Source organism: Halichoeres trimaculatus, unplaced genomic scaffold (genome assembly GCF_033239565.1).
Source record: "Halichoeres trimaculatus isolate MK-OKI-2021-1 unplaced genomic scaffold, fHalTri1.1 fHalTri1_scaffold_1, whole genome shotgun sequence".
NCBI lineage: Eukaryota > Metazoa > Chordata > Actinopteri > Labriformes > Labridae > Halichoeres > Halichoeres trimaculatus.
Genome location: NW_027437179.1, coordinates 30,355,571 through 30,368,529, shown reverse-complemented (window position 1 = coordinate 30,368,529; position 12,959 = coordinate 30,355,571). Strand labels below are relative to the sequence as shown.

At 39.3% G+C, this 12,959-nt stretch overlaps 1 protein-coding gene across 1 annotated transcript in view; it reads right to left on the bottom strand.

Annotated features, from left to right (window-relative positions):
* The window catches only part of col2a1b (collagen, type II, alpha 1b), a 49,855-nt gene that overhangs the window by 16,506 nt on the left and 20,390 nt on the right, over window positions 1–12,959 (bottom strand). Inside the window, exons 17-33 of the mRNA XM_074666833.1 lie at window positions 12,751–12,795; window positions 12,595–12,648; window positions 10,051–10,149; window positions 9,841–9,885; window positions 9,542–9,640; window positions 9,352–9,405; window positions 8,885–8,992; window positions 8,597–8,650; window positions 7,776–7,874; window positions 5,899–5,952; window positions 4,921–5,019; window positions 4,493–4,546; window positions 3,081–3,134; window positions 2,692–2,745; window positions 2,137–2,190; window positions 1,767–1,811; window positions 1,590–1,688 (exon numbers count right to left, since the gene is read on the bottom strand). Coding sequence (XP_074522934.1) covers window positions 1,590–1,688; window positions 1,767–1,811; window positions 2,137–2,190; window positions 2,692–2,745; window positions 3,081–3,134; window positions 4,493–4,546; window positions 4,921–5,019; window positions 5,899–5,952; window positions 7,776–7,874; window positions 8,597–8,650; window positions 8,885–8,992; window positions 9,352–9,405; window positions 9,542–9,640; window positions 9,841–9,885; window positions 10,051–10,149; window positions 12,595–12,648; window positions 12,751–12,795 — 1,170 coding nt within the window. The remainder of the gene's footprint in view (window positions 1–1,589; window positions 1,689–1,766; window positions 1,812–2,136; window positions 2,191–2,691; window positions 2,746–3,080; window positions 3,135–4,492; window positions 4,547–4,920; window positions 5,020–5,898; window positions 5,953–7,775; window positions 7,875–8,596; window positions 8,651–8,884; window positions 8,993–9,351; window positions 9,406–9,541; window positions 9,641–9,840; window positions 9,886–10,050; window positions 10,150–12,594; window positions 12,649–12,750; window positions 12,796–12,959) is intronic.

Genomic DNA, 12,959 nt, shown 5'->3' with positions numbered 1-12,959 from the left:
GGGCCGGCTCCCGGTCACAAGCTGTCAGGATTATCAGCAGCACTTTTTGCTGCTGCCCTAGACCAGAGATCAGACACACTGGCACCAGCTCTGCTGCCTATCTGCAGTCATTAAGCTGTAACCACAGGGCGAATGCAGGCTTCATGTTGGTGTGAGTACACTCAGCCTGTATGGTATTAAATGTGTCCACCGTGCTTTCTGCTTCTCGCTACAATACTTTTAAGAACCAGGCTTCATCTTCCTCAAACTGTCAAATCAACCTTTCCATCACCAGCATCAAACCCACACTCATGACAGCTGGATAATCCTCACCCTCACTCTATCTGCTCCTGTCTGACCTTAAGGGCAGAAAACCTATGAAGTGGGATTAAAATCTGAACAGATATGAGAACAGAAGTGAGAGCAGCCAAAGGTTTAAGCTCTTCTTCAGGTTTAGCTGTTGAGAAATACTGCAGAGGCTGAAGGAATTGTTTATGGCTGTAGGCAGGTGACTGAGTTTGGTTAGCTGGAATAGCACAAAAAGGTCTAATTTCTCTTTCTGTAATAACTCTTACCATTAACAAATCTGTAAAGACATTTTTTAAACAGTGGCAAACTTTTTTTACCTTAAAAAAGACATTTGTCACAAAAATGAACATACAAATGATGTAAATAAAATGTAATTTAAAAAAAAAAACGAATAAACTTGAAAATGTAATAACCGGTCAATAATGCAACAAAAGTGCCGGGCCCGAAATGTAATGAAAAAAAATCAATACAACCTAAAATCTAACAAGTTGTTGCTCTCTCTGGGCTAAATATTTTGTTACTTTTTGGGTCAGTTATTAAATTACAGTTGTTGTTTTATTTATTTTTTTTACATTTTGGGTTGTTGTATTGTATTGGGCTCCACTGCTCCACAAACCATGCTAACCATCTTACAGCAAATAACATATCTGAATGCAAGTGTTTTTTCCATCCATTTAAATGAACCACTGCCTATATTGAAATATTCCATTTACTATCCAAACAAGCCTATTGCCAAAAAAAAATTGTTTGCAGATGAACAGTCTAACTTTCCTGATGAGTTACAGAAAAAATCTTACCATCTTCTGCAACTGCAAATGATAATAAAGTACCATATCATAGTGTGTATCATGTGAAGTATTTTTTTAGAGTGTTTCTAGCAATATGAAAACAAAAACTACTGGAATCTTGTTGCATTGCAGTCAAAATGGTCAAAAAATACAAAGCCCTGCCTGAGTACTGATAAAGCATACAGCCAATCATAATTTAGGATACTGGAGCGGTACACTGGTGGCAGATCAGATTCTACCTACTCCACTGGAACCACTTGGGTTTACACTCTATTAAACAATTTCTGCAGGAGAATATCTAAGTGGACACAGGTCACACATGTCTTAAGTCACTATTTTATGTACATATGTTTACATCAGTCACCTGGCTGCTGCTCAATGTGGTAAGAAAAATAAGAAAAACTGGCAGCACTCCCACAGCCCCACATGCGCCAGTAATGACTCTAAAACCTTGGGCTACAACTAAACTTAAATATTCCTAAAATCTGTCTCTTGTCCAAATGTTGGACTCACCTTTGGTCCGTCAGTTCCCGGAGTTCCAGGCAGGCCACGGGGTCCCTGCAGACCCTGGGAGCCGGCAGCTCCTCTCTCCCCAGGGAAACCACGCTCTCCCTGATGAAAGTGAGAGTTAGCGATGTGATTAAAACTTAAAGTACTTAGAGGGAAGTCAAATACACAATGTTAACTTACTCTAGGTCCTGTAGCACCAGCAGCTCCAGCCTCTCCAGGAACACCCTGTGAGAGAAAAGACAAATGAACCATGAACCAGAGAAAAGATACTACTGCAGCTTTTGCTTCCATTACTGCAACTGATTTAGTGTTGACAGCTTTTGTCAAGCTTACTCAAAAGCTTATAAAAATAAAAAAAGCTTTCATCTTAAAAGATGTAAAAGCCTGTAAATTTATAGACAGGATAGAAGTTGAATATTGTCAAGGCTGAGAGCAACGGATCAGTTGGTATAAGACGATCAGAACAGCAGTCCATGCCAATTTATTAGGCACAGATTCTTTAAGAATATCTCCTCTCTAAGCTTTTGTCAAGAAAAAAAGGTGCACTCACCTGGTCACCAGGCTTGCCTCCCTCACCAGGGGGGCCAGGAGGTCCAGGAAGACCCTAAGCACAGATGAAAAAAACAAAAAAGATGTCAGAAGAAGGGACGATTCATCAAAATGTTTCAAAACTAAAGGAATATTACAAATATTTCTAACATATTGCTAATGTCGCATGGGCTCTGAGGCACAGCTCTGCGAAAAAACAAATTTTGAACTCTTCCAGTTCAGCTCTGCCACTTCATCACATTTCTTGCTGTTTTTGGCCAAGAAGTCCAATCTGGTACTATCCAACTGGTACTAATTACAGCAAAACAGCCTTTCAAAATGGACTTTAGGAGACTTAACTAATCAAGACGAATTCCATATTGTTTTGGCTAACTCAAATAATGAAACATTTTAATCCAAGACATGCATTAAGCTTAATAATTGCAGCATTGCAAAGCTAAACCTTTAGAGTTTTAAAATCGCTGTAATTGACTGACTCTTCAATCCAAAGGAAGAAGAGAGGAGCACAATACTTCAAAGAAAAATATAAATTAAACGTTTGAAGTGACAAACTCACCTGGAAACCTGAAGGACCTGGCTGACCTTGCTCTCCTCTCTCTCCAGCAGGACCCTAAAAAGATCATTGAAGCACAATGAACAAAAACACTTCAACACAATCATGAGCAACATGTCATAAAATTCACACAAGACTTGCACATTAAAATGGTTCAGAAATGCTTAAAACTACTCTGTAATGTGTAAGGATAACAGTAAACATCATTGTGGCTGTGAGTCAGTGATTGTGTCAACGTCCAGACTTTGTGTCGAGGAGTTTCTATTTTTGCAGACAAAGCTCTGGAGGGGGCAGTCTGGGAAAAGTAGATATTGAAGGCTGCTTCTAAGTGCGCCCTGAGAAAGACGTATGATAACATCGGTGTTGCAGCTATATACTAGAGAGATACGTACACCTGGGCCGGGGGGTCCTGCAGGGCCGGTTTCTCCATCTTTGCCAGGCAGACCCTGAGGAGAGAGGAATAGGAGGAGGGGGAGGGAGAGAAACATGAGGGAAATGGGACAAAGAGATATCAACAGTTAATCCAAAGGTGATGCTGTTACCGAGATAAACATCTGATAGCTGTGAGTGAGCTTTTCAAAATGCTTCTCATGTAGAAGCTGAGCTACAGAAAAACAGTAGATCAATGGTGAGTCACGGTAACAAGAGAAGAGCCACAAACAAACAGTCTGCTGAGAAAGGTTGAATTTAATCTATGTTTGAATATTATGCTAATTTAATACCGCTCAGTGTCTGACAGCATGAGCTTTGAAGCTCCACATGCTCCTTGTATTTGTTTGGTTTTAATCTGTGGGTTATGTTTGCTCTCAGACCATTGATCTAAAAACATTTGGAATAATGTAAATAAATATTTGCATGTGCATGTTAATTTTGAGATGGGTGAGTCTACAAGACATTCTTTCCAGTTCTCTGAATGAAAACACATTAATATCAGGCAGTTGATTTCTGCTTTTTAAAACAATAACTTGATCATTTTCTTTTCTGTTTCTTTTCCTATATCAGTTTTTTAGTCCAAAAGGAAACTACTATGTGCAAAACCCCAAAAGAACCCTGGATAACAAATGCCAAATGCTGCTGGTCACTGTTGACTGTAAAAAATGGACATCATCTTGCTCAGGTCAAAGTGAGGTCACCACAAAAACTGCTCCCCCTAGTGACTGGCTTCAGTATAGGCCAAAAAATCTGTCTCTCCAGTCATTTCCGATGGGCTGTGGTCAAACTTTAAAAAATTGAATACACCTCGTAGAAATGTTTCTCACATCCGACTGCCTTGTGTTCAAGATCTCTTTTTTCTGAAAAGTTTTGTTTTCATTATTAGTTACACAAGGTTAAACACTAGGCTTTATATTATGTTTAGCGATGATTGACAACTGCCGTTCTTGTGTATTTTTTTGGGGGATTTTAAAATATATGTCAGAAGGGAAAGCCAAGAACAGAAAAAAAAAAAGTTATTTTTGACCATAATTTTTCTCTCACAGTCTTTACCGTGCCGTACCTGTACAACAGCTACCAATGGCTGCACCTGTCACAGGAGTATTTTGGCTTCAAAACTGTACAATGGTACATGGCAGAGCCACGCTGTCCACTCTATATACAGACTATGGTGTTGACTGATAAATGTGTAAACTGATGAACTCAGAATCTAAACCTTTTAAAATAAAAGTAGGGGGAAAGGAAAAGTTTGTCAGTTGAGTAGGATCCAGTTATCAGTCAGACTGATCCATCACTCATTTTGAAGTAGAGAAGTTGTACAGTGTCAGAGACTCCAATCAGATTTTAAGAACAGAAAAGGTGAACGACTTACTCTCAGACCAGGAGCTCCACCAAGTCCCTTCTCACCAGACTTTCCAGGCTCTCCCTAAACACACACCAGAGACAAAATGTAGCAGTTAGTCACAGGGCCATGATGGCTCATTTGCTCTCTGTGTCTATTTCAAGAGATGAGAGGATGCAAGGTGTCAAATCACTGCATTAATCTGAGTGTCTGGGTTGTTTCTGGAGCTTCTTAGAAAATGAGGACAAAAATAAGTTTAACAGCCCCTAATATGTAGATTTTAATCAGATAAACAAAAGCACAAAGACACAAACATTTATATAGTCTATGAAGACATAACTACACACATGTTTGAGTTCATTTCATTAATAGAATAATAAAATACTTCCTACTTCATTTCAGGTCAACATAACAGGAAACAGGAAACAAGTAACATAATAGGTGGATATTCTACTCACAGTTGCTCCCTTGGGTCCAGGGAATCCCATAACACCAGGCTGTCCACGTGCTCCCTGTGGGCCAGGAGGACCTGGGCGACCGTCCTCACCAGCAGCTCCCTAGTCAGATGAAAAAAGATGTTTAAAAAAACACTTCATATGAGCGGTGAATGTAGTAATTTAGCGATGATATAAATACAAAGGGATAAAAAACGACCCTACAAAGGTGGGTCTAACAATGAGGGATGGACTGTTAAAAACAAACAGGGCTAGATGTAGGAAGTGCTAAGTTCAAGGTATCAAATCCGATCCAGATCTGCAGGTTTGAAGTGAGTTTGAGCAGTGAAATGTCTGGTAGTGCCCAAGGATATGTGACAAAAAACACTCAATGCTTGAGTTTGTATTTTCTTCACTGCTCTTACAGAAGAAAATAAACAAATTCCTCAGGGGTAAACTTGGACAGCCAGGGAGCAGATAATACCACATCAAATAAAACATCTGTCTCTATCAGTCTGACCATGTGCTAGACTTTCAGCAAGTGGGTCAAAAATGAAAAAACTACATGATTTGATGTTGAATGTTTGGTGTTTTAATGTTAGATGCATGAAGGAGACCACCTATAAGACAGGAGTTGTGGTGATGCTGATTATACAAAGAGTAAATATCATGAAGTATAAGAGCCGTTTGTGTAAATCATGAGAAACTGACAGTTATCCAAACTAAATTTGGAGACAAGCTTCAAAGTGTAAGACTGTCTCTCTAAAAAGCACAAACATTACTGAGGAAGCGTCTGGTGGATAATGATGCTAAATGAATCTCCTGCAATTCAAGTTGATGAAACCACTTATGTGTCATTTTATGATGGGGGCACATTTAGGAAATGATGGCCTGGTTGTTCAATGTTATTTTAAAAGAAAAAAACTCTGGGCTCTTCCAGCTGTGAGATTTTATTTATCTAGAGACAGAACAACTGCATAACAAGATAAGAAAAGCACTTACAGAAGGTCCCACTTTGCCTTGAGGACCAGCGTCACCTGGACGTCCAGTCAGACCCTGAGGAGGAGGAGAGGAGAGAAGAGATTCAGGTGAGTCAATGGATGAGGAAACAAGAGATTTCTATGAACTGAGGGACATTAAATCCACATCTCTAAATTGTCATAATATGTGATGGAAATGACTAAGAAGGAAATATGATTGGTCGCACACCTCAGGCTACTGATGCGGCTGACTTTTTCACATTTCCTTTTTAATAATCACAAACAAATTAACAGCTTCCTGCGTTGTTGTTATGAGATGAAATCATGCCATGGGGGGGAGTACAAACATCGCTCATTGAACACCATGTGCCTCCAAAATTGTTTTCTCAGATGAAATGAAGGATTAAAGGGTAGCTCCACTGATTGAACATAAAGGTCATCATCGTCCTCATAGGGGGGACAGCACGCCTTGTTGTCTGTTGTTATGAAGGAGCTCTCTGAAGTCTGAAGGGTTATCTCAGCTCAGGTTTAGAGATTTCAAATTGAAAGAGGAAGCTATTTATGAACATCAAAGTTTGTTTACAGATCTCAGAGAGTGCTCCTGTTTATTTGAAAATTTTGAATCCTTTGAAAGCTTCAGGGGCCAGTTCAGCTTGCAAATTAAAAATACTTTAACAAGGGAAACAGTTAAACTACCAGACTTCTGGACCCTGTCTCTGAAAGTTAGTTAACCACTGGGCTCATGGCTACATCAACTAACAATACGATAACCATAATCCACCCTTAACAAAGTGAATTTGCCCATGCTGATATCAGCCACTAGCTTGTGATATTTTTTAAACTTTGGGTTCAGCATATGCTATTTTTGTTACCTTAAGTGATCATTTACAAATGGGTAGCAGCTTATTAATCACTTGTGAAGCAGATCCTGCTTTCCCATTAATTTTATTCACATGCGACCAATTTATAAAATGAAAATTGAAAGACTTAGAACATGCAGTTTTGATAACAAATTCAGCAGGAAAACCTTTAATGAGATCATAAATCAAGTGTAAATTTAGGTCATTTCTTCATCTGGTTCAATACAATCACTCTTCTTAATGCAACCAGGTCATTCGCCCCCTGCTGGCTCTTAAAAAGAATGCAGCCTGAAGACACTTGACTGTATTTTTTTTAAAGAGACGCTATGTCCACTACTGATACAGTCTATGATCAAACGATGGAGTTGTACTAAGGGTAATTTTGGCTGGATATAGATATGACGGATTAAAGGGATTAAGTTTTGGTCCTTCAGCTGCATCACTTTTTATCTTCTTGCTTTAATCTGATCATCTGTTGCATACTGGAATTTGAAAGATAAGGGTAAGGCTGTCAGAATGAAATGGAATTTAACTGTCAGATTAAGATCCTTTTTTTTTTACTTGACCCTAACACTCAGAATATCTGAGCCTCTGGTGTGGATTATGAGTGTTTTTCTGAGGCTCTCTTGAGTCTCCTACCCTTAAAAGAATACATAACATCATCACATGGTGACTCCTTGCATGTTCCACTATGAGGTTAGAAGGTGTTTTGAGTAACACAGCTAAAAAGTGTGAGATAATCATAAATCTAATAGGATTTTATGAACATACATAATCATAAAGCTTAAATTAAGTGATAGAAAATAACTTTACAGAAATACAATGTTTTGAAAGGGAATAAATAATCAGCTGACAATTTAGCTTCATTATGAAATGTTACCAAAAGTATTATGTGAAATGTTTATGATCGAATTAGAGAAAGAAAAGCTTTATGTAAAAACATTTATATCAGTCTATCTTATATTGACTGATCATATCTTTAGTTCCCCATATCCTACATCACATATCTTAATAGCTCTGATGTAATTAAAGTTCTTACTCTAGCACCAGGCAGACCAGGCTCTCCAGGGCGGCCGGGGTCACCATTGGCACCCTTGGGACCACTGGCACCAGCAGGCCCACGCTCACCGGGGGCTCCCTATCAGAAGAGAGAAAAGTTAAAATCAGTCAAGTCAATGAGTAAAAGCGGCGACATTTCAATTCTCCAAGCTCAGAAGAAGTATGTTTCTCTCTTAACAGGGTGGAGGAGTTTCACTGAATTGCTGCAGATGGAAGATTAAAGTCTGACAGACTCATTCTAGTAAAAGTTAAATTGTGTGGGGGGGCTAACGTTAGATAAGACAATAATAACATCTCAATAATTACATGTAGGTCAATATGGTTTCAGAGCTGTGCTGCCATCTTGTGGTGAGGTTGTGAAGTTGCATGTATCACTGCTACCTGCAAGTATGATGAAGTGTGCACTTTATAGTACACTTAGCTTTGGATTGGCTGTAACTACAAAAAAAGGTCCCTCTCTCCTCCGCCTCAGTTACACCTTGCTAGTTTCTCAGATGTGGATTGTGGAGGATATGGAAACTGGAACAGTTGGAGCCTCATCAATGCATCAGTTTAAAAATGCTCAGTGACTCCATGTATGAAACTAAGTGAGTCCTACATTGTGATTCAATGATTTACACACAAACCACTGTAGAAAATAACACAGAACTAATAAGAACATTATGCCAGGTTACAATTTCCTTTATAGATTCACACCTGTAGCTAATAAAATCAACTTAGGGAAAACCTAGGATGATTTTCTCTCCCTGTGACACAATTATATCTTTTCAAAGATGCTAGATTAACTGTGATGACACTCACCTTAGGACCAGCTAGACCATCTTGACCAGGGAAACCACGGTTACCTGGGGATCCCTACACAAACATCACAGACCAGAGTCATAACCAATCCTCTGCAATGATTCTGTTACTGCACATATAAATATTCAGCAACAGAGCTTGAACAAACAAGGCTACGACAGTGTGTTGGCTGATCCATAGAACATTTCTGAAGCTTGTTGGTCTGTGAAACTACATACTTCTTATTCTGTAATCCAGACAGTGTTTACAATCAGAATACATCTACTCAACCAACATGAATGAACTCACCCTCTCTCCAGGAGGTCCAAGTGGTCCAGCAGCACCGGGCTCTCCCCGAGGTCCTCTCTTTCCTTCCTCTCCCTGTGGGCCAGAAGGTCCCTGAAGACCAGCTGGTCCCTGGAGAACACATCAATAACAGAGAAGTATTACAGGAAGAACAACTGATTCTAAAAACAAGGTATTAAATACAAACAGACTATTGCAATGGCTGCAGGAGCACACGCAAGAAGTTCATCACCTTTGATTTATGTTTTCTCTTTCTTTTATTACATGAACCCTTAAAGATTTAAGTCCCTTTCAGATGGTTTCAAATAAGGTATCTGTCGCATCCTTCTTGAAATTAACTTGATCTTCGAATTGCCTTATGGTCACACTTCTAGTTATGCTAAATACTGTGTGAACAGTTGATATTAACATGTGGTGTTAGTTACACAGCTTAAATGTAAAGATATACAGGTAAACAGAACAGGACTCACAATTTCTCCTTTGGGTCCAGCCTCCCCCTTGAACCCTGGAATACCTGGGTCTCCCTGAACAATAACAGAGAGAAAAAACAGAGAGAGCAACAGGTTTGAAATCTTATTGAAAAAAAAAATATATAAAAACAACACAACTCCGGTTAAGTAGCATCTGTAAATATTAACAGATGATTCAGTGTGAACATACGGATGTTCCTTTAGGCCCAAGAGGTCCAGTTGCTCCCTGAGGCCCAGGAGGTCCACGAGGTCCAGGGAAACCAGGAGCGCCAGCGATACCAGGAGCACCCTAGAAAGAAAGGAAGAGAGAGACACATGACCTACAATAAACCTGAACAATACACAACTATTTCACCTTTCTATGTTGTCCTTCTTTTTTACTATATTAGATCAAACTCTGTGTGTGAAAAAACTTGCACAGTAAAGAAGGTAACAGTCGGTAAATGGGTGGCAGTCTGAAGTACAGACACACAGGAAGGCTAAACTTACAGCTGATCCTTTGGATCCAGGGATACCATCAGTACCAGGGTTACCCTGTGGAGGAAAAAAGAAACACAGTGAGGAAATAACTGGTCCTGGTTCAGTTCACATACTGGGGTTGATTGGTTTACTATAAAATTTAGAAACCCTAACCACACGACCACAAAAAAACCTCAATCTTGACAGTAAACTTTTCTTTCTATGAAATGTTTTGCTCACAGAAGCACCGGAGGGTCCGGGAGATCCTGGAGTGCCAGACTCTCCACGGGGTCCCTGAGCACCCTCAGGTCCACGAGCACCAGTAGGACCAGCTTCTCCCTAGTTTTCAGCAAACAAAAAAAAAGAAAGGGTTAGATACGAGAAGTAATTTTGGACAAAGATCTTGTGAAGTTGTGCAATAACTTAATATCAGATATAGCAGGAATAGGTAGAGTAAATAAAGAGTAAAGTGCTGCAAGTTATTGTGAAAAACCTTAAAAAGTTTAAAAAGTGTTAATTCTTTGACATTGCTCTGCTGTTTGATTGATATCATAAAAGCACTTAAGGCTGAGCTAGAGGAAGGTGGAGCAGATGTGACAAGGGAAAATGAGTCTGAAGCCTCTATTTAAAAAGTAAAGTCTTGATTCAACATGGCCCAATCTGTTAAGATACTGTAAGCACTAAATATACCAAATCAATAAATTCAAGATACAGGAAATCAATACTACACAGACATTCAATGTCAGCTGCAATACTGGGGAGTGGAAGAATTTCTCTGGCATAAAAACTGAAAAATATTTTCAATACACTGGAGAAATTTTTTACAGCATCAGTGAGTAACAGGCCAACACAAGTGAATTACAAAATAGAGAAACCCTGATAAAAATAATAAATAAAACTGAAATCTTATAAATTGAAAGAATTGAACACAGCTGTGAGACAAAAATAATGCTGGGCAACTAGTGAAGAATAACCCCCATTAGCTTTTAGTGCTGCTAAAATAACTTAACCACTACTAACATGATTGCACAAACATTCATCTGAAACACATCCCCGAGCAAAAGGCAGGTTTTCAAAATAAAAGTGTGTGTAGAAGTTAAGTCCACTACTGTTGTATTTCACAGACTCCTCTCCAATCATTTCTCTAACATCTTGTCTATGCTGCTTTTGCATCACTTCTTAAAAAATATATAAATATATAACCAGACTACATCTATTAAACAAAGACAAACATGAGAAGTCCAAGATCGTTAAACACCTCACATGTGGAGCCCAGTTTCAATTCAAGTGAAAGTGTTTGTATGCTGTTGTATTCATGATACACACATTACTGCTGCTCCTAGAATTGCTTAACCAGATCTTTCTTCATACAAGACTGTCTGCTAAAAAAATATTTGATTCACTAGTTTTATTTTTCATTTTAATGTTCCTATAACTTACCCATTTTTTAACATAGAACTAAAGTAATGTCACCAAAATGCACAACACTATACTACAATTACAAAGTGTGTTCTTCAAAGCCAGCTGCTTATGATTTCAGACCCTCTGGTTCAGGAACTTTTGGACACTATCCAGACGTTTCACCACACTGCTGGTGTGCAGCTTTTTTAAAGTACGTCAGTGAATGAAATTTCTGTCCCATTGTTGAATTTTGTAGACTTTCCTGAGTTTTTGTGAATATGAGTGTTTTGATCCCAGGGTCACTTTCAAGGGTAAACCATTGATTTAACTGTCTCTGAAACTAAGAGGGACTGAAATGGGAACGTCTGTCAGTGTTTTTATGTTTCAGTAAAAACTCCCAGCACCATGGTGCTCACAGCTTCACTGTTACTAACAGTTAAAACTGGTCACTGAGGTTTTAACCTGTCACTTTATGGGCACTGTTTAAGCAGAGGTTTTGTTTATTGTGTTGTTTTAGTCTTGCTGACTCTTTACTGTGTTATTCTCGAGTCATTTAAAGCTTGTCTCATGAGGCTGTGAGAGGAAACTGGTAAAACGAACCTGCACTTTATGAGCTCTCACGCAGGCTCCGTCAGGTACATCAGCACAGCTAACGCAATAAGAGAGTTTTTACATTCCTCCTCTCCATGGAGAACTTTCTAAAATGCTCTCATGTTGCTCAAAAAAACACATTCATGCAAAAGAGGTCCATAAACTCTCTCACAGAGAAGCAAGAGTAAAACGATATGATACATAAACATATACAGAGACACATTGTCACATCCTGGGCCTAGTCTGCCTCCATTACTTGAAGGGAAACTCCTGGATTTTGTTAAGAGACACTCGGCTTGTGATTCCTCAAAGAATTCCCAGACTATCAAGGGGCCTAGAAGAAGAAAGCGAACCACCACCAGCGCTGGGCCCTCGAGCACAGAGCTGGGCCTGTCTGCCATGCAGGAGGAATAAATCAGACGCAAAGCAGAGGCAGTGAATAAGAAAAAGACCGTCAGAGAGAAGGGGGAGAATTACACTTTGAAACCCCCTCCTCCTTAATTTTCCACACAGATGGAGGCTTAAAGCTCTTTTCAATGCAGAGCGACCGGCTCTGATTTTACAAAAGCTTTTCAACTCGTCGCCAAAAATTCCTCACTGAGCTTTGTGGCAATATTTTATGCTTCTAAACACCACCTTTTTTATTTGTAGAGAATGGGTCCAAAGCAGCAGTGAAAGTGTAACCATAGGGAGAAAATATCCTAAAAGATCCCACTTTCATTGTAAGAGTGAACAGAGTAGAGCTGAGAAAAATAAGACTTAAAGGTTTTAAGACACTAGTATGTGACTTACCTTTGAGCCAGGGGAGCCAGGGAAGCCTGGGGCACCTGAAGGACCGACAGGGCCCTAGAGAGAGGAAACAAAGTGTATGAGCTCAGATGTAACTTATTTGAGTCAAGTGATAAAAAGAAAGTAAAAGAAATTAAATGAGACTGAAGTGAAACTTACTGGGGGACCAGCAGGACCTGGCAGACCATCATTTCCACGTGCTCCCTGAAAAAACAACACATCATCATCAGCATCAAATCCTTAAGTCCAAGCTAAAGTCCTCATTAAAAACAGGAAAAACTACTTAAAACAAATGATCCCAATCAGAAAAAGTACAGAGGATTAAGAGATTAAAGCTGACACGCTGAGGTTAACTCATCTGAATTACT